The sequence below is a fragment of the Fundulus heteroclitus genome, chromosome 21 (genome assembly GCF_011125445.2).
Source record: "Fundulus heteroclitus isolate FHET01 chromosome 21, MU-UCD_Fhet_4.1, whole genome shotgun sequence".
Classification (NCBI taxonomy): Eukaryota; Metazoa; Chordata; class Actinopteri; order Cyprinodontiformes; family Fundulidae; genus Fundulus; species Fundulus heteroclitus.
Genome location: NC_046381.1, coordinates 30,728,442 through 30,754,030, shown reverse-complemented (window position 1 = coordinate 30,754,030; position 25,589 = coordinate 30,728,442). Strand labels below are relative to the sequence as shown.

Genomic DNA, 25,589 nt, shown 5'->3' with positions numbered 1-25,589 from the left:
TGCCTATCTAATGATTTTTAATAAAAAATAAGCTGCTTACATGAACCATTTTTGGCCTACCTTTTTTTTGTTTAGACAAAAAACAGCTGTTTAATCTCTTAATATTGTTGAGTTTTTACAACAAATCAACAGTTTTTAGGATCCTTTTCTGGTTCCAATATTTGGAATTCATTCCTTAAACAGACTTTTCCCAGAAATACCAACACTAAGCACAATATTGATATTTTGGTTTGAATTTTTTCTATTTTTTTTTAGTTCTGTAGGTCAAGGCTGAGGTTAAGCCTAAACCCGAGTGGTTGCCAGGCAACATCACCTACCTTTTAACAACCATGACCACATTCTATGATGCTCTGTTATGTCACAGTAGAGTCAAAACCCAACATTCTAACCTGAGCTCAGAAATCTCTCAGAAACCTTCGGCACAGTAAGACGAAGCTACGCTCGTTCAAACTGCCGTTGCTTGTAGGTGAACTGATTGTATCTGAAATCTACGAAAAAACGAAGATGGAGAGAGATTCTGCAGAAAAGTTTAAAACCCCGGCCCTGGGGAAGAAACAAGGTAACTGAGTTTATAAGTTTTAATCATCATGAGCCAGAAAATGGTCATATTTCAGTTTTTGTAAACAGAAATGAAGGTTGATTTAACAAGTTCATTAATTTTACACACTGAGGAGTAACAGTAAGCTGATAGTTGTGTTTTTAATGTGTAGTTAAGACATTTAGAGTTTTTAATCAGTCACGATTTTCATGTTAGAAACTTTCTGTTTGTGGTTGGGAACACTGAAATTTTTAATCGGTCCTAGCTTCTGTCAGAAGCGTAAATCATGGTAAAATGGGTTAAAGGGTAGGAAGCTTGTGTAGTAAAGTCCCCGATCAGATATCTGTCTGTGAGACGATACAGAAATAATACAATATTCAACAAATTGTCACAAATCCATCCCAATGTCTGTCATTTTAGAGATCAACAGCAGCATGACGCAACAGAGGCCAGAGTCTGAGAAAGACAGCAGACCAAGGAAAAGGAAAGCAAATAACAGTCCTGAAGATGAGACCCCAAGAAAACTGTTGAGGGTCTCTGAGGTGGCCGGATCCTCCACAAGCTGCCAGGACCAGATCAGGACATTAAGGAGAGCAAAGAGGAATATGCCTGAAAAAGGAGAAGGACTTTCCCCACCGGCTAAAAAAAAGAAGAAAGGACTCCTGGAGCTGGTCCTGACTAAGGAGCCTCCTTCCTCCTCAGTGGACGTCAGCAAAGGTGTGCTGGTTTGATTCAATTCAATTTTATTTATATAGCGCCAATTCATGAAACATGTCATCTCAAGGCACTTTACAAAGTCAACTTCAATGATATTATACAGATTGGGTCAGATTATACAAATCTGATGAAATTACTGTTAATTTGCACTGAGATCCACAGGAAGATTATTAAAATGAAAATCAGTTTTAATGTGATGAGCCACCACAAAGTGTTACGTAACTGTGACGTTGAAGAAAACATGGTTTTGTTTTTTGTAATTAAATTTGGGAAGTTTAATTATTTAAGTCCTCTTCCTCATAGGTTGCTGATTTTAGTACTGTACTGATTAGTTTGGTCTTTTCTTGTAGTAATGTTTAGGTAAATGTATTTTATGTTCCCCTCTTGTGTCAAAATGGCCTGATCAACCAGTGTATATATGTTTCCCTTGTGTGTCAGTTTAAGAGAAAAGGAGGAAAAGTCTGTTCCTGTGTGGTAAATAAAAAAAAGAAAAAAAAGAAGAAAACATGGTTTTCATTGTTTTATTAATAAAACTCTTAAAAGTGTAGCAAATATTTGTACTCAGTCCCTTTTTATCTGATTTTAACTGTGTGCCTTTAAAAGTCACCTAAGCAGTTAACAGAGTCCACCTGTGTATAATTTAGTCTCAGTCTAAAGCTAATCTTTGTGTTAGAGAAGATTATGAGCAAAGAGCTCTGATCATCATCTGAATATGGAAATATTAGGACACAGCTGCAAACCTACCGAGACATGGCTGTCCACCTAAACTGACAGACAATTCAAGGAGAGCATTATTCAGAGAACATGCCTGAGCAAATTCTCAGTTATCCGGGTCATCGCAACAGCAAACAGACTTAAATCAGACGCAACCGGACTTTCGTTCAGTTCTTTCTGAAGACGTTTCGACACTTATCCATGAGTCTTTGTCAATTCTGGTGGCGGGCACCAGAGCAACCTGTAGTTGGTGCACTGCGATGGATAGGTGTCAAAACGTCTTCAGAAAGAACTGAAGGAAAGTCCAGTTGCCTCCGATTTAAGTCTGTTTGCTGATTAATCAGCGAAGCAGCCAAAAGGTCCAGTGTAACTCTGGAGGAGCTGTAGAGATTTACAACTCAGGTGAAATAATATGTCAATATGACTATTACTCATACAATCTACAAGTCTGACAAAGGGAAAGTTAAAAGAAAGCCAGAATACATTCAGTTTAAAGATTGCCACAATCCATTTGTTTTGGTCTCTAGAGGTGTAAAGCTGATAGAAACATACTCCACAAGACTTTTCCTTCCACTCCAACATAATGTTCTGTTTTATGTTGGTCCATTACATGAAATCCCAATAAAACAGTGAAATCTGTGGTTTTATTTTAAGTAGGAATAATGTTATGAGCCACTGTAATTCTTCTTTTTCTGTCAGGACAGTTTGCTCTCATGGTCCTCTGTGAAGGTTAAAATGCTCATGTTGTTTCTATGGGTTCTTCTTATTGTTAGAGTGCAGCAGCTCCATTCTGCCACATCACTGTGCAGAAACAAGAAATTTAAGGAAGAGGAAGGCTAAGGACTTTGAAGAACCACCAGCCAGGAAGAGGGTGAAGAGAACGGAGACCAAAAAAGAAAGAGCGGATGCCCAAAGAGGTCTGACTTTAAGTAGTGATACATTTGTAACATAAGCGTTTATTATAAGACGCAATAGGATGTGATGGTAGCTAGAACTGAGTAACACGAGTAAACAGGGTTTTATTCTCAACCATGTCTCTATGTTCAGCCAAATTTAGGGAACAATATATGGAGCTGCAAGAGCTTGGAGAAGGAGGCTTTGGATCTGTGTTTGCTGGCTATCGAGTGGAGGATAATTTACCTGTAAGTGTCCCCCTCCCCCCACCCCACCCACCCACACACACACACACACACACGCATGCACACAAACACACACACACACACACATACCCTTGTTTTAAATACAAAGTCTTTGTAGGACTTTGCCTTCACTTCCACTGACTTAAATTCATTTCAACCCTTTCTATGCCCTAACCCCATTCTCTTAACAGTATACAACTAACCCTGCCCCAAAACATAATTGACACTATAGTCCTAAACCATATATCTAGCTGCCCAGAATTGTGGACCAAAGAAAGTCCTCACTTCACTAGTAAAATGCACAAACATTTTTCTCACACAGATGTAAGTACAATGAAACACACACATTTCAGATTTTCAAAATGGGGGTCTGTAAAGTTATTATCACGAACAGATCTCCAACCTCTAGTAGACAGCAGGAGCAGTCAGAGTTTGGAGGGAAGTGAAGCACTTGGAGTTCACAACAACATACTTTACAGCAGCGTATCACCAGAACCACTGAGATAATAAAACCTCCTAGAATCGATAGAGGGAGTTATTTGACTCATTACAAGATAATTAGACAATTAGAAATGTGTCATTTTTGCATCAAATTTTTGTATGGATTATCTGTCAAGTTAGAGATGACCAGCAAATGGAAAACAAACACTATCAGGTCAAAAGTTATTTATACTTTAGGTACTTCAAGGTCAATAAAAGTCCTACAGCTACAGTTAATGAAGAAAGTACTCATCAACTATTTACAAGCAACACAGAAAAATAGTTCTTTCATTTCTAAAATATTGTTTCAACACATGTGGATGAAAGTAATTTTGGAAGGTGTGATGCCCAAAGCCTCTGTCTCACATAGAGGATTTATCTGTAACTTGAAAAACACTTTAAAGCAGACAACTGAAATTCAGAAATACACACCCAGAATGCATTCAGGCATCCATCTTAACTGATGGCCTGCTCTGTGTGGTGATGACAGAGTTTATCCTGCAGAATGGCATCCCTCTTTGGGACCATCCTACAGGTTTTCCTTATCTAAAGACCACTGGAAACGTTTGGCAATGTAGGTTTACAAAAATGGACCTCAGTTTCAGACCTTGGCTGTCTTCACTTTGTGAAGAAACTTTTCCTCCAGCCTACAGGAAAAATTTATCTCACGCCTGCCTGAACACATTTTAAGGGATCAACAAGAAACAGTGGGCCCCTTCTCTACTGAGTCTTTAATTTTTACATGTTTACTTTTCTTTCAGGGTGTTTTTGAGCTATACTCCTATATTATGAACAGCTAATGAACAGCTTGTTCTGAGATTAAACAATTTTCATCAATTTTCCCACTCTATTCTTTTGGGTCTGGTTCCTGTTTCCTCATTTTGGATTTTGAAGCTCAACTCACAACCTGCTTATGAACCAGCAGCCCAAAATCCGACGACTTTTCTCCCATTCTTAAAATCAGAGAATATATAACTTCCAATGGCTTCACTTTGAAAATGTTAAACTAACCCTTTAAGGGTATTCTCATACCCAACATGATCAAATAGTACTAACCAACATCTTATTGTCTTGTAGGTAGCCATCAAACACATCCCAAAAGATAAAGTGATCCTCAAACATAAGGTAAGTGAGCAAAACCATCTGGGACTGGTTTCACTTCTTACTGGATTCCAGATTAATTTTGGGTTTCTCCTGTTTTTTGGGATGTTTCAGGATGAGAACGGCAGGCAGCTGGCCATGGAGGTGGCCATCATGTTGAAATTGAATGCTGTAGCAACCAGTTCAGGGGGGCAGTCTCCCATTGTGTCCCTGCTGGACTGGTATGATGTGGACCAGGAGCTTATTATAGTGATGGAGAGGCCCATGCCTTCTGATAACCTCTTTGACTACATTAGTGACCACAAAGGTCCCATAAAGGAGAGCAAGGCCAAGGTAAGCTGCTGGATGCAGTTTGGGTGTGTTTTAGATATTGTGTCAATTGTTGATTTTATTGTTTTATTTTCCATATTGAATACAATTCAATTAAGTCAGAACCATGATCTACAGTGCTTTTCAAAAGTCTGCATACTTGTCCTTTCACTTAATATTCTATACACTTTATGTTGATCAATCACATATTATCCCACATAAAGCACAAATAATTTAGTTGGTGTATTCTGAACTAATCCAAACGGATATGAAGAGTTTTGTAAGGTACTCTATTTCCCTCCGAAAATTTTATATCTTCAGTTTCTGCCATTATTATCTTTTATAGTTGATACTAAAACAGCTGGTGGAAGCAGGGATTTACCTTCAGGATGCAAGCATCTTCCACAGTGATATTAAACCAGAGAACATCCTGATTGAGACTAGCTCAGAAGTCCCACGAGTTGTCCTCATAGACTTTGGTTTAAGCTGCTTTGACAAGAGAAGAAAATTTGAGATTTTCCGTGGTGAGTTTTGGCCTGAGATCCCGCTCCTTTCTCATTGATCAATGCTAATAAAACAAAAAGTTTCTTTTGCCATTTCTTCCTCTTTCTGATTGTCTTATTCTTGCACATCAACTAGGTACCACTGATCACATCCCACCAGAATTTGACAGAAACGGGAGCTATAGTGCTGGACCCACAACGGTGTGGCAGCTGGGAGTGGTCCTATTTGAAATTCTCCACAAGAAGATGTTCAAGACCCCCAGCTTCCTCATGAACAAGCTGAAGATTGGCAAAAGGCTCTCCAAGAGTAAGACAAATAGGGGCCCAAATATCTCACAACACATATAAATAGTTTCTCTGTTCCTCTGTTTTACTACTGCATTTATAACCATTGTTGCTCTTTTCTCTCTAACCTTCCAGAATGCAAGGACTTTCTAAACAAGTGCCTGACAGAAGTCCCGGAGGAGCGTCCCACCCTGGAGGAGCTGTTGTGCCACCCGTGGTTTTTGTGAACTACACACTCAAACATAACCACACACCACACTTCACAAGGGATTTTTTACTTTTTTCCTCAGTGGGCAATTCTGACCAATTTTGGGCTGGTTAGACCGGCTCTTATGACTTTCCCCATATTCCAGAAACCCTTAGTTTAGTTAGAGATTATTGGCTTTTCTCCGGGTGCTCCGGTTTCTCTTATATTCCAGAAACATCCCTTAGCTTAGTTAGAGATTTCTGGCTTTTCTCCGGGTGCTCCGGTTTCTCTTATATTCCAAAAACATCCCTTAGCTTAGTTAGAAATTTGTGGCTTTTCTCCGGGTGCTCCGGTTTCTCTTATATTCCAGAAACATCCCTTAGCTTAGTTAGAAATTGCTGGCTTTTCTCCGGGTGCTCCGGTTTCTCCTGTATTTCAGAAACATCCCTTTACTTAGTTAGACATCCATTTACGTAGTTAGTGGCTTTTGTTCTGGTGTTTCAGTTTTGCCTTCTGGTCCAAAAAAGTTTAGTAGCTTAACTGGACATTCATGGCTCTTCTCCTGGTGCTGTGGAAATGGAGGAAGTAGAAAGCACATTGATGCGTTGTAAGCTTTTACAATAACATCAATAACATCCCTTTAATTCCCCAAGATTTTTTGGTCCAAGTTTTCCTCCACACCAAGATCATCCTAAGCACAACATCTATTTAAGCAGTTTGTTTTTACTCAGCACAGTAAACACAATCAATGAACTATGTTGTCTGTTGTTTTCTCTAGATTCGAGATCCTCCTGACCCAGTGTGTTTGTGTATGTCTTGTCTCTCTTTCCTGTCCTCTCAAACCCCAGCCGGTCAAAGCAGATGGCCGTCCATCCTGAGCCAGGTTCTGCTAGAGGTAAATTCCTTTGAAAAGGGAGTTTTTCCTCTCCACTGTCACCCCGTGTTTGCTCTGGATGGGGGATTGCATTGAAATAAGACTTTGATGCAATCTGCTGGTTTCCTCCTCTCCATGGAATCGCCACCTTAACGTGGTGGAGGGGTTTGAGTACCCCCATGATCCTGAGAGGTGTTGTCTGGGGCTTTAATCCCACATGGGATATCCCATGGCAAACTACCTCAGGGGAGGGGTCAGACCAAGAGCGATTCGAAGACTTTGATGAACTAAGACCATATCCTGCAGACAGCATCCCACAATCCCCTGCGCTGTTCTCACAACCCGTGCTACGTCCTTCCTCTCCTGCACTGTGGGTAAAATACTCTCTATGGTAGCTCTGTAGAAGTTCTTTAGCAATTTATTGGAAAGTCCAGACCTTTTCAGTTTCCTGAGGAAGAAGAGCCATCGTTGGTCCATCTTCACCAGGTGGGAGGTGTTTGCAGTCCAGGAGAGGTCGGAGGAGATGTGAATGCCCAGGAACCTAATGCGGTCCACACACTCCACTACCACCCCCTGTATGCAGAGTGGAGCATGTTCAGTCCTCCTGGACCTCCTGTAGTCTATTATTACATCCTTGGTCTTACTGGTGTTCAGAATCAGGTTGTTCCTGGAGCACCACTGTGTGAGATTGTTGACTTCATCCCTGTAGTGGGACTCATCATTGTTGAAGATGAGACCAACAATGATGACTAATTCCAATGATGTTTACATAATTTGCTACTGTTTTAATGGTGATTATTTAATGCTTATTCAAGTGAGGTTTATGTAAGTTAGAAAATTACCGGTTTTTGTAACCACGTTTCATTACTTTGCTGTTTTACTTTGTTGTTTTATTTCTCTCTTTTATGTGGGGGTGACAGTGTTTGCTGCAGGAGTTAGACAGTTTGTCCTGCAATTGGTGGGTTGCTGGTTTAATCCCCCGCTCTGACTGTTTCAGTCATTGTGACCTTGGGCAAGACACTTCACCCAAATCGCCTGCTGCCGCTGGTCAGAAGGCCCTGTGACACCATTGTATGGTTTCTGTCAGTCTGCCCCAGTGTAGCTGTGGCTACTAACATAGCTAACCGCCGTTAGGGTGTGAATGTGTGTGTAAATGGGTGAATGACTGTAGTGTAAAGTACTTTGGGGTCGTCGGAGCAGTTAGAGCGTTATACAAGTACAAGCCAGTTACCATTTTACCATTGTGTTCAAGTAGTATTATCACCTCCAAGGAAGCCATGTGCCTGATACTTGGAAAAGGCACAAGCAGTCAGAATGGGGATGTCTATCTCTGTTCCAATACATTCAAGCATGACTGACAACATGTGTAGGTGTTTGTTTGTGTGCATGGAAACATGTCAGTGCGTGTTTAAAACATGTCAGTGCTGGTTAAAAAGTTGAAGATTTTCAACCAGCTTACAAGATTAAAGGCAGATGTTGTCTTATTGTAAGAATCTCAGAAATCAGCTACAACTGGGGCCTGCTGAGCTGGTACGGGGGTATGGACATTAACATTTCATGGCAGATGCTCTCCCCTTTAGGGGTTTGCACTCTGCCAGTGGGAGGAGGGGAGGGAGGGATAGTGGGTGTGACCACAGCCTTGGTGTCTATTGTCATATGTGTGTTGAGAGTTCTTTTAATGTTAGTGTTGGGGTGGGATTACATTTTCAGGTAGTGGGGTGGGGGTGTTTGGTGGGCTCCTTGTCCAGCTCCCTATCTCAGTCCTTCTCCATGCCGTCTCCCGAAGTTGGTTCTGTCCGGGAAACAGGGGTCCCTCTTCAGGGAGGCGTCCAGGAGGCATCCTAACCAGATGCCCGAGCCACCTCAACTGGATCCTCTCGACGTGGAGGAGCAGTGGCTCTACTCTGCGTCCTCCCCGGATGACTGAGCTCCTTACCCTATCTCTAAGGGAGAGCCCGGACACACTACGGACAAAACTCATTTCAACTGCTTGTATCTTGGATCTTGTTCTTTCAGTCATGACCATAGATGACGATAGGAATGTAGATTGACTGGCAAATCGAGAACTTTGCCTTTTGGCTCAGCTCTCACTTCACCGCAACAGACCGGTACAGGGCCCGCTTCACAGCAGACGCAGCTCCAATCCGCCTGTCAATCTCCTGCTCCACCTTCCCCTCATTCATGAGCAATACCCCAAGATATTTAAACTCCTCCACTAGGAGCAGTACATCCTCCCCAACCTGGAGAAGGCACTCTACCCTTTTCCAGCTCAAGACCATGGTCTCAGATTTGGAGGCACTGATCCTCATCCCGGCCGCTTCACACTAAAGTCAGAGCTGTAGATAACGACCTGATGAAGCCAGCAGAACCACGTCATCCACGAATAGCAGAGACGCGAACCTAAGGCCACCAAAACGGATCCCCTCAACACCTTGGCTGCGCCTAGAAATTCTGTCCATAAAAGTTATGAACAGAATCTGTGATAAAGGGAGTTAAACTATCACTGGAAATGAGTTCAACTTACTGCCGGCAATACAGACCAGGTCAGGTCAGGTTTGGTTCTGTCTTCACTACCTATCCGTCAAGTCTGGTCCTTCTCTCCTGCCTCGTTAGTCACTACTCATCTTTTCAATAAACCTTTTAAAACATAACTCTGTTGTCTGACTGAATATCGGGTTTTCAGAACACTGTGCATAACAGTTCCAACCACTGCTAAATATTAATCCAGTAATATATAAGTGTAGCAGTAGATCAGATGGAAATCTCCTTTATTGTATGTAAAGCTTTCTGTCTAATGATTTTCTGGTGTATGTAATCCTTGCCTGTTGGGTGACCCTTCACATGGCAGCCCAACAGATTTAATAGATCAGTTGGGATTGTGACCAATAAAAGCTTCTCTCATTCCCAGTTTCCCTGTCAGCATCAAGACAGGTTCTGGTTTCCCATTTTATTTCCTCAACCCCCGTCTGGACCTACCAGTCATAATTAACAAGTGAACTGAAGACTTATTATGGCAATTATGGGGAACAGGAGAGATTCCAGGAGAAGCTGCCAGGTAATGCAATGCAGAGGACTCTCTGACAGGAAGGTGTACCTTCATTTGTCTTCCTCACCTGCCTCTTTAAACCTCAATGCTAGGGGCCAGTCATTACCCAGACCCTATGAAAACACACTTAGCAGCTCACCTCAGTGCTTCAGACATGTGTGTGTGCGCCTGCAGGGGGGGAGTTGGGTGCTTGAATGTGTGTATACATGTGAGGCTATCTCACCAAGCGTGTTTGTCTGTCTCCACACTGCTGCCATGACTCACTGTGTGAATAGCTCTGTGTTTCGTGCAGGATGAGTGGAAATGCCATCTTCTTGCAAGAAGCTGGACAGAGCCAGATATTTTCTCATTGGATGTACGTATGTGCGAGAGCTGGATGAGCTCATATAAAGAGACAGTTGTGTCATAGAAAGAGGTCCATCTCTGCCCTGGCATTGTTTCACATTTTCCTGGTGGTTATCCTGAGTAAAGAAAACATCACTTTCACATGTCACTTCTCATTCCTGAAGTGAGCTGGAAGCAGAACCGTGGAGGAGCATAAGGGGCAACAAAGCTTCTTTTCAGCCATCAAGCTTCCTGGTGCTCAGAACCCAAGAATGCTGAGATGTGGGTCCAGGATCACAGATGATTTATTTAAGAGGGATGTGAGATCAAGAGCTGGGGATATCTGGGATGTGACTTTGGAAGTTGTGAATGTTTTCAGATTGCCAGCACAGCAGGCCTCAGGGTGAAGATGTGAAGGCCAGTGGAAAGACCTACAACGAGATCTGCAATGCAGATCCTCAGCAGGAACATGTTTGACCACAGACAAGGAAGAACTTCACATGAACCCACAATAACAGAGAGAAAGTAGCTAAACTGAGGCTAAAGCCTGAGGGGACAGTCAACATCAGCAGAGCTCTCCATCTTCTTCTGTGGTATCCTCAACCCACCAGACACCGTGACCAATCCATCAAGTGGAAGACATGTTGCTTTTAAAACACATGGGTCTGTCTGTAAAACACTAACATGTGTGCTGTCTGCTTTAATCTCATGAGCTGCTTCATCAATGTCCAGTGTTGTGCCATTACACATGTTTTTAAGTTATTTAATGTTAGGGTTAGGTCTGTAAGGTATTGTCCAGTGAATATCAGCCCAAACAGCTGATATTAGGACGATATTTGAAAGGCTGATTTGAACATTGTTATTCTTCTAACAAATAACTGTGCAATAAATGGAATAAATGAGTCACAACTTTTCTTCAAGTATAAGAATTCATTCAAAGTAATAAATGAACATCCAGAGAACACCACTATATAATTTTGTTTATCTGAGTTTAGCACTATATTTCTATCAATAAATCCTCTCTACTAGGCTTGTAAGCTTGGTCTTTTTACCTCGAGCAGACCTTAAAAACAAACAGAAAGAACACATTCAAATTAAACCATTTGAAACTTTCTCTATTCATTTCTCTGCCAAACCTCTTCCTCTGTTCATTTGGTCAATGTTGGGTTCGATTGCAAGGGGTTGCTCCAGCGTGAAGCTGGTTCTTTGTCCAGGGGCAGCTGGTTGTCTGGGCAGGGGGTGAGGAAGCACCTGGTTCAGGCAAAACCAGTCGTCATTTGAGAAACCAGGCCTGGGCGAGCTCTACACGGGTCTCTGGTGGTCTGCGTTCTGCCTGTACAGGGGAGATCACAGCTTGGGGATCTCTGCACTCCTGCAGGAGTGTGGCTTGGCTCTCAGGTCAGCTTTTTCCTGCAGAACTTAAAAGATCACTGCTGCTTTGATTTTGATTCACAGAAAGCAGACAGTACTTGGCCGACGCTGCATGTTTGTGGGTCTCCGAACCCCATGCAGGTCCGCGTTGGCTTTGTCTCCATAGTGAAGATGGCCTCTTTTCAAGGGCTCACGGACAAAGAGAGAGCCTTCCTCCCCAGTGCGGCTGATGAACGGTGTGCGAAAGAGGCCGATTGTTCCAGGTAGTTAGGTTTTATACAGTGGGCACCTCTTACTAACCTGACAACAGCCAGCTGCATGTATCGCTCCGCCTAGCTCCACTCACATACATCTGGGACATCGCTCATTGCAAGTGATTTACCCAACCAAATTTTTGGTCTGGCCAATCAGGACGCAGGGCGGGTGTTTCATGGATGTGACGTAGTGGAGAAGCCACCGTGAGATTCCAACAACAATGGCGGCTCGCATCGAGGAAGCAACCGTTAGCATTGATGCTGCTATTTCTTCCGTGTTGTCCAATCTACCTAATATTGTTTCATTAAAAGAACATCAGAGAACGGCTCTGAAAGCTTTTGTTGGTGGAAACCATGTTTTCGCCGTTCTCCCGACTGGATTTGGCAAGTTTTGTTTTCCGGGGCGCGGACGCGCAGCGCGGACGCGCCCCGGAGCGGTTAGCGGTTAGCGCGAACCATATAAGGAGGCCTTTAGTCCTCAACGCGGTCGGCCCGGGATCGACTCCGACCCGCGGCGCTTTGCCGCCTGTCTTCCCCCCTCTTCCTGTCAGCTCACTGTCAATAAAACGCTTGCCACTACAGTGTTTCCCGCAGGAATTTGCTTATGCGAGGCGGACCGACTCGCGGAAAGGGGGGGGGGGGGGCGGGGGGTGAACGACACGTTTTCCGCGGACCGGCTCGCGGAGGGGAGGGGGGGGCGGACGACACGTTTTCCGCGGCTGCCTCGCGGGTCCGCCATTACAGGTTTTTTTTTTTCCTGCGTCGGTCTCATCAGCGTCACGGGTTGGCTTCGGTGTGAGTGGTTGAAATAGCACGTCGATAAAGATGACAGACAAGTGGCTTATCCAATCATATGCAAGGAGTTTTGATAAGGCCCAGCCTTCAGTAAAGGCAATCCCTATCGCGGTGTCCCAGATGTATGTGAGTGGAGCTAGGCGGAGCGATACATGCAGCTGGCTGTTGTCAGGTTAACCTCTTACAGCATCAGAAACAGTCTGGTTTTGTCTTTACCGCTTGAAAGCAAAACACTAGTCAGAGTAAGTCATTTTCTTTCAACATTCAGATGGAAACAGAAATCAAAGAAGTCACTTCTTCTAAACATGGACATCAATCAGGTCTTTCCCTGGATAACCGTCTCAATTAGTCTCAATCAGTCTCAATCAGCAGACAACTGGGACTCCACTTCCTGTGTAAACCTTCCTTTGTTTCCACATCAGCACACACTGAGCACACAATAATGTGGATGGCATTAAGCTTAAAGGGAGGAAGATAATGATTGAAATACACAAGTCAAATTGTTGGTGCAGATTTCCAGACAAGCTGAAATCAGAGCGGCTCTGATCTGACTGTCCTGAATGTGTCAGAGGGAAGAGGGGGTCTGTCTGCCAGATATAAGAACACCATGAAGCATTGCGTAGCCAACAGGTCATTCCCTTCACTGCCATCCATGGAAAACCATGTCACAAACTGAACTGATCTCAGCTCTGTCCTGTGTCGTCAAAATGATCAACTGATTATTAAACACCAAAAACCCACAGACATCCATCCTGCTGCTGGAGCTCAGACAATAATAATGTTGAACATGTCGTCTACATTCATATTTCCAATCCCTGCTACAGCTCTGAAGTTGTTCCAGTGTCATTTGTGGTTCTGTAATGAGAAGTCCAGCTGATCCACTGGTACCCAGTGGCTGAGGTGGCTGGATGGCCAGGCCTTGATTGGTGCTAGCTGATGCCAGGCAGGATGGTGTCTCTGCTGGCACTGCCAGCTGGGCGCCACAGAACCTGCAGGCTACTTTCCATTTAGTTGAAGCCAGTAACTGTCAGCTATAATGAGAAAGCGTATCATGTGTGCTCAACAAACACAGAGCAGAGAGGGAAAAAGGAAGAAGAGAGGAAGGAGAACAGAGTGAGACTTCGATCCTGTCCCATTCCACGCTGCAGAGGATTTATGGCTGTTAGGGATGCTGAACAACCTCCAATAGATGATGTGGTGAAGAAAGAGATGGACTGAATTGATTTTACACCATATATGTGGTATTTTGTTCAAAAACAACACATGGTGCAGTGGCCCTCAAAGGAGCAATAAGCATCATTTACCCACTAGGTGGGGCTGTTGAGCTGTATCTGTAGACCAAAACAAAAAGTGTGACAAGCCACGCCTCTCTCTACCTCCACTCCAGCTGCCTAAGTGCTTGTCTACGTGTAGCACCTTATCCCCAAAGCAAATTCTTCATACGAACAAAATACTACTTGGCAATAAAGCTCACTGTGATTTTGATTCTGATTCTGGTTATAGTTGGGCTGCAGCCTTTGGTTAGATCAGATGCCTCCATCATCTGAATACATTGAGATACAAAATGAGCAGAAGAAGCAGGGCTGATAGAAAACGATGGAAAAGGAAAGATTAAACGGTGGGAGATTGAGGAAGAAGTTGTGTGATTGGGAGGATCACTAAAGATGAACTGAGCAGAGGAAGTGAATGAAGCCACAGGAGCCGCCGCCGACTGAGTGGCATTAAAACAGTCATGTAGAAAAGGAAGACGTACGCAGCGGGGCACACACAGCGAGCGGATCCACATCTGCTTTTTCCATCTGATCCCAGAACCTCCAAAGAATTCAAATGGGAGAAACAGGGTTGGCCACAGCAGCTCGTTGGCCTCTAATGTTCTCACATCATAGTGATGGTGACCCTGAGCAGCTGTGGGGGACCCATCCGTAGGAGTCCTCCTTGGCTCCTCAGTGCACACATCACAGTCGAGGATTCAGATTTCCTCAGATCATTTTCCTGAATTTTGTTGAGCACTGCAGCATCACTGGTGCTGAACTCAGAGGAATAATTTGACAGAAGCGGTAATCCTCTTTAGCCTCTTATTTTAGTCACAGGTGACAATGAATATCTTGGACACATCTCAGCAAAAAAAACGACAGAGGAAATAAGAGGGAAGATGCTTTTTGACTGGCTCTATTAACTAGCACTTCATCGTGTTAAGAATGAGACATTACACAGCAATAGTGCACTCATTAGACTTAACATGAATACGCAAATTAACCCCAACAAATGTAATTAAAATCTGGGACCTGTTAGAGCAGTGGATCTGAATCCCGGTCCTAAGAACCCACTGTCCTGCATGTTTTAAGCATCTCCTGCTGTTCCACGCCTGCCTTGAATTAAAGTTTGACTAACAGGCTTCTGCAGCACTTGATGGCAGATACAGATGCAGATACTCAGATACAGAAGCTAAGCAGGATTGTTAATGCTGTCAATTAGCATTCATTACTGCACTTCATATAGTAGATAGCAGGCCTCAGGCTGCAATGAAGGAAGGAAATAGGCAGCAGAGACCCCCAGAGAGACGACTACTACTGCTGCTGTTGCTGCTACTGCGGCTCTTTTTCTTATTGCTGAAGAATGAACTGCAGGGACATACGTATGGAGCGGCTGTTTACTTTACCTTGATGAATGAAATGTGTTTTACCTAATACAAAGAGCTCATAATGACTTGATTTCCTGCTATAAATCTCTAAAAGTGCTCTGTTTCGCTTCACATCCTGAAGGAAAGAACTAAAAAAAAAAACTAAAACAGGACAGACGCAGAAAACAAAGATGATAAAAGGAAATTAATAAACTCATTCTCTTAGGATGTTTACATATTCAGAGCCTCAATAAATATGAAGTAAGATCTATTTGTGAACGACCTCACCTGTTCTCTGTTTTCATGCAGCTGCTCTAAAACTCGATAATCACTGCTGCATTTAACCAGAACCGGTCCACTAATTAACCGACAAAATAAATACTTTACTATCAACACCTTTAGAAATGTGCAGAAACAGACAAGACCACACATTATAACTGTGTTTCTGATGTTCTCAGTATAACTGGAACAATACGCATCTAATCCCTTCATGGAATAACGAGCTGGATGATGAAGGAGACTGTGGCAGGTTTTCCACGCTCTGGAAAACCTGGAGCAGGAAACGTCCTCAACGTGTGCTGTGAGACGAAGAAACCAAGGACTCTTCCGTTCCACATCCTTCAGCTCAGCAGCTCCAGAGAACATGTAATAGGCAGAGGCAGGAATCCAAAATGACTGAGGTGTGGTGAGAGGAGCACCGGCCTGGAGCTAAGACGGCGGTCAGGGTGAAAACCACAAAGTGAAAATAGAGGCGGTCAGGTCCAGGACATGTCCTGCACAGATCAAAGATGGACGGGGCCTCAGCACACAACAAAGCTCTGAGGACAGATGGGCGTGTCTGACAGGTCAACGAGGGCGTGTGTGTGTGTGTGTGTGTGTGTGTGTGTGTGTGTGTGTGTGTGTGCGTGCGCGTGCGTGCGTGCTAGTGTGGACACATTTTTCGTATTTTACCACCAAAGTGAGGACATTGATGCTGTGGCGTAGCCAGAAATAGCTTTTCAGCAGGGCCTAATAAAAAATGGGTGGGCCAAATAATTATAGCGGAAAGTACGTTTATTCGTAAGTTGCAAATAAACTTCTCACCATGGATAAGTCACAGGCTGAGGGGAAGGAGAAAAGACCTTCTCTGTTCGAGTGAACATCCTTGAATTGACAGCAGAAAAAAGTATATAGGACTCATCACTTGTAAGATGATTTATAGCCAGTAGCCAGTAGCTTCTGGATCATTTATTGCGGCAGTCTGTCAAAATCATTATTTCCGTTTCTAAATGCAACTTTTCCGTCTAATATCTTTCTGTTGGAATGGAGTGATCGACAGTAATGAATGCTGCACTAAGGTCTAATAATACCCGCACTGTTTTTACTACTCTGGTATTGTTTAAGTACCCTTTGTTTATTTAGGTGCTAATATTACTGGGTTAACCCGCTCATGGGATTAGTTGTATTGTCTGTGACAGCACCGTTAAAGTCTGTGTGGATAAATCTAATGTGAGTCAACAGTTGTGAGAGATCCACATAATAGTGAAAGCAACATTTGCGTGAATGACATGTGAATAAAACTACTGTTTGACCTGTCATAATTAAGGTTGATTTGGATATCTTTGTTAACTGCTGCAAGTGAAAGTTTGGAGCTTCCTTATCTTCAGTGACAGCTGTGTCGATTCTGTTCAATAATGCTTATATGTTCACTGTACAGTTTTAGTACAGTTCCAGAGTGTTACAGCTGCACTATTATATGGTGTAATCAGATTTTGTAGTGCATGTTTTTTTTCCAGGAAATTGTTAAGCATCAGTAGTCTTTTTAAAAATTTCATCTCCACGATAATTGGCACGAGAGGTCCGCTGAGAAACACTTTGACATTAAGATCTTCAATCATATTTGGTCGACAATCCTCCTTCAATACTTTTCTTTTCTTTTGACGTCACGCAACCCTTCAGTGTGTATTATGAATTTTCCACAGTCAGGTGCGCTTTCATGGTCTCTTGAAGGTCCTCTGTGATATTAGTCACAAAGTTACAGTCATAAATCATCACTTCTGTGTTCTTCTTGTTTCAGAAAAGTTTAATCCCATTTACAGTGTTGTGCAATTATACACTGTTAAAAGTTATTTAATGTTTCATAAATAACTCTCTGTCTGTTAAGTGTCTGGTGATGATCAGCTGTTAAGCTGATATCAAGACAACGGTTGAAAGGGATGAATTCAAGCACTAGCGATCTTTTAACAGCAAAACCTGCACACACATAGAATGAAGGAGTGACAACTTCTTTTCAAGTTCAAGAATTTAATAACAGAAATAAAATGAACATCCAGAGAACATCACTATGTAATGCTGTTTACCTGAATTAACACAATATTTCGATTAATAAATCCTCTCTACTAGGCTAGTGAAACTTAACTAAACTACTAAGCAAAATTAAGATAAAAAGAAGCTAAGCTAAGGAACTATTTACATGCAAAACAAACAAAAGACAAAACAAAAGTGGTTGGTCATAATCAGAATACTTCAGTGAATCCTGGTTCACTGCAGATCTGATGAACAAAAACATGGAATGGAGAATGGAGTAAAAAAAAAAAACATCTGCCATGTATTTCAATCCATTCACAATGCAAAGCCCAAGTCAAGCACCACATTATTTATTGAAATAATATTCTGAGGACCGTTTTGTCCTGTAAAATCATTTAAAGGTATACTATGCAACCGGGGTTGATTTTCCAGCGAGGCTCCCCCCAGAGGGCGAAAGTAAAAGTGCACTGTCATAAAGATGCTCAGCTGTTCTCCTGGTTTCTCCGTGAAGCCAGGCGCGGTTGTTTTGAGCTTAGCAGACAGGCGAACGCAACAAAAAGTGGAAAAAACGGCAGTACAAACAATGACTAACACAGTGAAGGTATGAACATCAAGCTTCCCGCAGCACTATCTTGGCAAGGCGGCCGCCGTCGCCGCCTCGCCAAGCCGCCGCCGCGGCCTCGCCAGTTTTATTATTATTATTATTATTATTATTTTATTTTATTTATTTTTTTTTATGTTGGCGAGACGCTACCGCCACCGCCACCGCCACCGCCTCGCCAAGCCGCGGTAGCGCCGCGGTAGCGTCTCGCCAACATAAAAAAAAATAAAATAAAAAAATAAAAAAAATAATAATAATAAAACTCGATATGCTTGCATGTTTATTTGACGTTAACACGCGGTTCTTTGTTGTTGCTTTTGCGCGTGCATATAGTGAATGGCAGGGCAAAAATACATGGAGTTCTCGCCGTAAAGCGAGACTTCTGTGGGTGCGGGCCGTGAGCTCTTGCAATTGCAAGTGCGGTATTTCCCCCACAGACCCCCAGTGCGGCCGAGAAAACGTTTGTTCGACCTGAAATGACTCATTTAATCATCCAAAACGGTATGGAGCACATTAATTAACTGAAAAATGTTGCATAGTATGCCTTTAAATCAGAATCGCTTGCCTTTGTTTATGCGATTTTACCTCCGACCGCTAGGGGTCGCTACAGCGATCGTCGCTAACCTGGTTAAAATCTATAGTTATCAAAATTATCTAAACCGGCATTAATATACCATATTGATGCGGGAATAAGGCTCATAACACCATCGGAGGATGGCGGAGCAGAACAGTTACGCTTTATGCTTTAAAACGGACTCCTTTTTAAGGGTCCGAAACCGGATGTTAGCAAGGCTAATAGCATGTTTGGCTAGCGCGACCTACCGGTTAGCCCTTTGTTCTAAACACCACGGTTTACAAACATTTCCCAATGAACCCTTTTCTTCACCCTCAGACCGCTGCCCAAACCTCTGTCCTTTGTTTCGTGTCAGTTCGGTCCAGTTTTGGCCCTTCACGGGAAGAGCGTTGAAGGAGGGAAGTTGTTAGCTAGCGCTAGCGGGCTAGCGCTTGGCTCTTGGCAGGCTAGCGTTAGCCTTGCAGCAGCATGTGGCTAACGGCGTGGTCTGGGTTGGAGGCCTGGTCCTTCAGGCAGACTCTGACCCCGGTTGCAGTCACAATTTAAGCAGATTTCTCCTCGGCATGGGGACGTTGCTTCTGTGCCGGCTTTTCAGCTCTGCGTCGCCTGGAACCAGCTCCGTCTGTGGTGCGCTGAAAAAGCAGAACAAAGCTGGCATAGACGGATTCCTTCACTTCAGCATCTGTTTTAAGCAGAAGTGAGAGACTTATACGCTTATTCGCCGTGACGTCACAAATCTGTCACGTGACTAACTGGTTGGCAGAAAAACAAGAAATGGCCGCCTGCGGTGATAACAACTAAGGTTATTAGTCATGGTCAGTGCTCTCAACTCTCACGCATTGACCGTGTGACACACGCATTTCACTAACTTCACACGCTCACACGCAACACATGACATTTCACACGCAAACATGGAATTTCTCACGCATAAAAATCACAAAGCCCATCTGGGCTGCGGACCACAAAACTCCGCCTTCTGCTGAGCTGTTTCGGCTTCTTTCACAGCTTGTGGCCATCAGTAATTCCTGCTGCAGTTCATGTTAACAGAGTGATCAGAGTTATGAATAATTTTAGTCTTAACAGCGGTGAAAGTGAGCCGGTAAGGTCCTGTACCGCGTACACAGGAGGGGAGGGGGCGGGGGGAGAACTGCTGCCAGATGACCGGTTCATTCAGAACCAGTCATGGCTGCACGCTGGATCATAAAACAGTTTTGCTAATCAGATGCAGTTTAAAACGCCACTTGGTCTGTTTATAAGTTTCGTTTTTATTAATTCTGCATTTTTTAACTACATGCACCGTATTTCTGTGCCTCCGCGCTTGCTCCTCTCCCTCCCCTGCTTTCCCTCGGAGCAGGTGCTTTCTGGGCGCCCAGCTGCTCTCGTCAGTGCGCCCAGAGCGCACTGACGAGAGCAATAGAAATTTGTCTGATCAGCGCGGCGACTGACTGAGAAACCTGTCGCTGTGAAAGGTGATGAGAATGTTATAAACTGTAACAGTGTAGAAGTGCATTGATCTGAAAAGAGGAAGACATCAGCAGCTGGATCTTGCGTAAAGACGCAGCGCGAACCTCTGTGTGCTTCAGTGTTGCAGCTGAGGGGAAATGTTGATCATAAAGACTTGATGAAACCCAGCCTGATTCACCAATCAGGTTATAGATTTACAATGATAAACAACCCATAGATGAATGTGTAACAGTATAATAATTCGGTCAATAACTTAAAACTACTTAATTTTATTCAGTGAACAATTGTGTATTTGTTATGTTTTAATCCATTAACTGAACAATAAAGTATTAATACGTCTCTTTCTCTTTTTAACACAAGTAATACATGTCTACTTCATTGTCTGGTGGGATAAAATGAGATGGAGATGACTCCACCGACTCTTCCAGGGTCCGGTTAGCCCCGCCCCCAAACAAGCCCCGCCCTCACATTAGCATAATCTCACTCTTAACTTTTGATAAAAGTTGAGAGGTCTGGTCATGGTTGTTTCGTGCTGCGTGATCGGCTGTACTAATAGATACAACAAACACAATCATAAAAGTTTTTACCGGTTTCCCAAGAAACCAGATCAAAGAAGAAAGCTCTGGATCGCGGCGATAAAGCGGAGAACATTGAATGGTCAACCGTGGGAGCCGGCAGATCATGACCGAGTTTGTCATCTGCATTTTGTGACAGGTAAGGTTTTTTTCTTTTAAGATGTGTCTTAAACATATCTGTAACGTATCATTTCTTTAAAAATAACTATAAAGACCACACTGAATATGAGTACATGTAGCTCTATGACTATGAATGGGATTGAAGGGTTGGTTTATTAATTTAGTTAGATTAAGCATACGAGATTTATTTTTCTGGTAAAATCATCAAATTATCCCTGACAGTACGTTTTTTTTTTTTTTTTTTTCTGTCTGAGCCCCCTTTCTCATCAGTGACTATGCCACTAAATTATATTAATGCAATTAATGATGACTGGTTTTGTGCCAATGTAAAATGTCAATTCAACATTTTAGGTGCCAAGAGCAATGACTTGTCAAATCCAGACTATGTGCCCTCCATCAACTTGGGCTATAATGAGGCAAGGAGACAGACAGATAGTGGACAAAGACAGTCCAGATTTCTAAGGGCAGAAAAGCGAGAAATCAGAAAGCAGCATGTGGAGGCAGCATCAGTTCTTTTGGACCTGGCCAGGCAGGAAAAGAGAGCAGCTTCCCCAGAAAAAGACTTTTCAGGTTGTCACAGTTAATAATTTCTTTTCTTCCTTGATTCTTTAAAATTAGAATATTTGTATTCAGTACTTTACAAAAGTGTGATCTTTGATGTGATATTATGATTCTCATGTAACATTATTTATTTATTTATTTAGTACAGAGCCGTCCACATCACTTCATGATTCTTGTGTGCAGAAAATTTGTGACCTCCGGAAAGAAACTCAGCAGCTCTATGCAGAGTTAGGACGACTTCAAGAGGAAAATTTGCGTTTGTCAACCTTATTAAACAAGCAACATTTAGAACAACAAGTGATAGAAAGTGATAGAAAGCTGCAATTTCACACTGGCATTCCATCCGTGGCAATATTCTTGTGGCTGCTTTCATTTGTGGAATGTGTGTTACCTACAAGCAGAGTCATGTCATCTAAGAGTGTTCTATTGTGTGTTCTTATGAAGCTAAGGTTAAATCTGCAGCATCAGGATCTAGCCTATCGGTTTAATGTTTCGCTGACCACAATTTCTGACATTCTTAATCAAGGACTTCCAAGACTTGCTAGAAAACTTTGTTTCCTTATTCAGTGGCCAGAGAGAGAGTACCTGATAGCAAATATGCCACACATATTCAAGGTCTCATACCCAAGGTGTTCCAGCATCATTGACTGTTTTGAAGTCTTTATTCAGAGACCTGGAAAGCTAACAGCTAGAGCACAGACATGGTCTAACTATAAACATAATAACACCATAAAGTTTTTGGTTTCCATAACACCAACAGGGGCCATTTCTTTTGTATCAAAAGCATTTGGTGGGAGAACATCAGACAAAGTGATCACACTCAGAAGTGGATTTCTGGACAACATTCAGTATGGTGACTAGGTTTTGGCAGATCGGGGGTTTTTAATTTCAGAAGACTTGGCCAACCGTGGTGCAACACTTGTTATACCTTCATTTACCAAGGGAAAGGCCCAATTATCTGCTAAAGAGGTTGAACTGTCTCGCAGGATTGCTCATGTGCGCATTCATGTTGAGAGAGCTATAGAGAGACTAAAGAACTTTAACATCTTGAGTTCGAATATGACAATGCACATGGTCCCACATGCCGACAGTGTAGTTACCATTTGTTTTGCGCTCTGCAACCTGCAACCTAAACTAGTTATGTAAATAAGAAAATTCTCTCACTCAAGAAGTGACGTTTGTTTGAAATTATTTTATTTTAACTATTTTCTGTGTGTAAAATTTTTAAACTGAATTTAAAATGGTATTTTTTCCTTTACATGTATTTTAAGTTTTCTTTTCCATTCAATATAAGTGTACAACTGGAATTAAAAACAAAATTTCACAATAAAAACAACTTATTTTAAATATTCATGTATTCAATTTATTTACAAAGTGAATAAAAATGCAAGTAATTCAAAATGCCCTTCAATTCTGGTATTTGAACTAAAGATCCAGTTTGCAATAGATTCATGCTGTTCTCAGTGACTCATCATGGTTCACAACTTGCACAAAACCACTGACCACGGGGTTTTCGTCGAATGTTCACACATTTATAGTGGAACCATTCGTACGGACATAACTCACCATCACATTTAATCATTCGTCCATATTCAGGTTCATTACAAATGCACCAGGTTTTTTTTTCATTAATATCCAGTTCTTGGTTGACAACAGGTTCATTTTCTAACTGACGAGTTATAAGTTCATGGACAACATGGTCTTTGATAAACTTCTCACATTTGTTTATGAGGTTTTCACAGAACTTTTCATCAAGTGTAATGCGAATAATACACATGCTTGCTGGCTCACTCTTAGTGAATACTACAAAGTCACAATACTGACTCTTTGTTAAAAACATCTGCATTTGAACTTGGGTGTAGTATCTATGGTTTTCCTTAAGATGTAGAGTAGCATCAAGGCAAAAATCCTTATCTATGATGGCTGCTTCCTCAACAGCAACATCCCTATGTTTAAAGGGACACTTGATTTCTAAAGTTCCATTGCCACAACAATCACAGTTCACAGCCTCATCAGGGCTGGCTCCGAGGAATGGATGGTTTGGGTCAATCACAAACCCTGATAACCTACAGGTGAAATTTATATGTCCTGCTTTCTGGTGAAGACTGTAGGCTTGTCTGCATTCATCTTCTGTCTCAGTTCCCCACTTGACAGCAGCACTTTTGGAGAGGTCATACACCTTGTATCCTACTATTCTCTTTACAAGAGTGTCAGGATTGGTTGTTGGTTGTCTAACGAGAACATCATGGGCTTTGGAAGCAGTAATCCTCCCTGTCCGGTGTTGGTACCACAGTGGACTGATAGACTGGTTCCTTGTCGCATATTCCAAGTTGCTGGCTTGTGCAGAGGACACCGAATAGTTCTTTAACACTTCAGCACAAAGTTCTGTTATCGAATCTTCTTGAAATTCTTGTTGTAGCGTTGAAAGAAGTTGAGGGTATTTTGTCTCTCTCCCCACAAGATCAGCGTTTGCAATTGGTGACAACACGTTAACAGAGGTGAAGAAAGCTGCATTGGGTGCAATGGAATAAAGGCTATCCAGAACACTTTGTGGAGGAAGTTGGGCTGTACCATGTGCATGAACAGAATCTATTTCCTTAGTACGTCTTCCTTTAATTTCACTGAATATTCCAGAGATGGTGGCTGGGGTTACCTAGAAAAAAAATATAAATGTAATAATATTAAACACAATTTCTTAAAATATATTTGTAAAATATGTCTTATTAATAACTGTTAGTTCAGACAGTAGGAATTAAATGGCATTAACAAGGAAAAATTATTATCAATACAAAGTAAAGAAGAATCAATAAACTCATAACAGTTATAATTTTAATTTATATATATATATATATATATATATATATATATATATATATATATGTATAAGCTTATATATATATATATATATATATATATATATATATATATATATATATATATATATATATATATATATATATATATATATATATTACAATTTGCTTACCTCTTTTCGAAAAGAGCTATTCCACTGACAGGCTTTACTTGTGGAGCTTGATTGGGTCAGTCCCATCTTTACAGCCATCTCCACTTTGAACAAAAGTGCCGCCACATGGCTGCATACTTCTCCAAGCCTGAAATGATTCGTTATTGCTGATCAATAGGAAATTGTGATTAAAAAAAAGTGATCATAATTTCACAGTAGATATTAAAATATTTACCCAGCCATGCATGTACAATGTGCACAGTAGACAGTTCCACTAGATTTCTCTAAATAAACCCATGGTTCATGTGGTTTGTCTCGTATTCTCTGGGATGGAGTAACCTTGGTCTTCAGAGCAATGTAGGGGCAGCTTGGATCAATTTGGTGTGACAATACCTCCTGTGCATGTCCACTTAACACATACCTACAAATAAATTAATAGTGAATAATTTTAAGAATCAATCATTATTTAATAATGCTCTTTACACAGTAATTTATAAAACCTCTAAGTTTCTTTACATATGACATACAATACAAAGAGAGAGCGACAAACTATCACTATGTATCACGTGATCTTTGTTTACAGAGAATGTCACCTTTACACGTAAGTAAAACGTTAATATAACATTTTTCTCAACAAAATTAAAAATTGTAAACAAAAATAAAGCTGTATTATTGCTTACTTGTATGCTTCCAACGATTTGTAGGCTTTCATCGATTCTTTGGTGAAAATGGATGGCGTCTCGATCAGATATAGGTAAATGTCGCCAAACGTTAGGTCCGGCCACTCGTCGGGATTTTTGCTCCATTGTTCCGTTAAACTATATGGATCGGGCAAGGAACACGTACCAGCGTTGTACAATAACTTTATCTTATATCTCTCTTTCGCATCTGAAGGGAGGGAGTTCGCATACGCGGAGAAAGGCATAAGATATCCGCTCGAGTTCGTCCTGTTTACACTACCCACCATGTTTTGCCAACCAGTCAGCGCACTGACGTCACGCGTGACGTCACGCAAAGGCTTCGCGAATAACCCTATATTTGAATCGGCTGGCAGTTTCTCCCTATGCCGGGGAGGAACTGAGTTTCAGAAAGGCTCATTCTGACTTAGCTCGCGGCCTCTTCCAGGCCCCATGCTGGTCCTCAGAGGGTTTTGGAGGTGTGTGTCTTAGCAGCTTGGAGTCAGGAG

At 42.1% G+C, this 25,589-nt stretch overlaps 1 protein-coding gene and 1 long non-coding RNA gene across 3 annotated transcripts; one reads left to right on the top strand and one right to left on the bottom strand.

The window, feature by feature from the left end:
* Positions 1–386: 386 nt before the first annotated feature.
* On the top strand, positions 387–6,975 carry LOC105925107 (serine/threonine-protein kinase pim-1-like). Of its 2 annotated transcripts, XM_036125723.1 has the most exons (9): positions 387–559; positions 959–1,255; positions 2,743–2,886; positions 3,017–3,111; positions 4,666–4,713; positions 4,804–5,022; positions 5,345–5,522; positions 5,638–5,808; positions 5,922–6,975. In XM_036125723.1, exons 1-9 carry the CDS (start codon positions 505–507, stop codon positions 6,011–6,013), a joined length of 1,299 nt encoding a protein of 432 aa, XP_035981616.1. In that variant the 5' UTR covers positions 387–504; the 3' UTR covers positions 6,014–6,975. The 2 variants fall into 2 exon arrangements, with proteins under 2 accessions (XP_035981616.1, XP_035981615.1); XM_036125722.1 differs by having other exon boundaries at positions 4,666–5,022.
* A 16,479-nt stretch (positions 6,976–23,454) lies between these two features.
* On the bottom strand, positions 23,455–24,983 carry LOC118556946. The gene is made up of 3 exons (XR_004927514.1): positions 24,639–24,983; positions 24,425–24,551; positions 23,455–24,091 (listed from the first exon to the last, which is right to left on the bottom strand). It is a non-coding gene; the product is annotated as an uncharacterized LOC118556946 (long non-coding RNA).
* Positions 24,984–25,589: the final 606 nt, after the last annotated feature.

Excerpts from the sequence above, each read along its gene's own strand:
- LOC105925107 (XM_036125722.1), top strand. The coding sequence starts at position 505 with ATGGAGAGAGATTCTGCAGAAAAGTTTAAAACCCCGGCCCTGGGGAAG. Across the intron at positions 560-958 it reads GGCCCTGGGGAAGAAACAAG|AGATCAACAGCAGCATGACG; the intron begins GTAACTGAGTTT and ends CTGTCATTTTAG. Across the intron at positions 3,112-4,665 it reads GAGTGGAGGATAATTTACCT|GTAGCCATCAAACACATCCC; the intron begins GTAAGTGTCCCC and ends ATTGTCTTGTAG.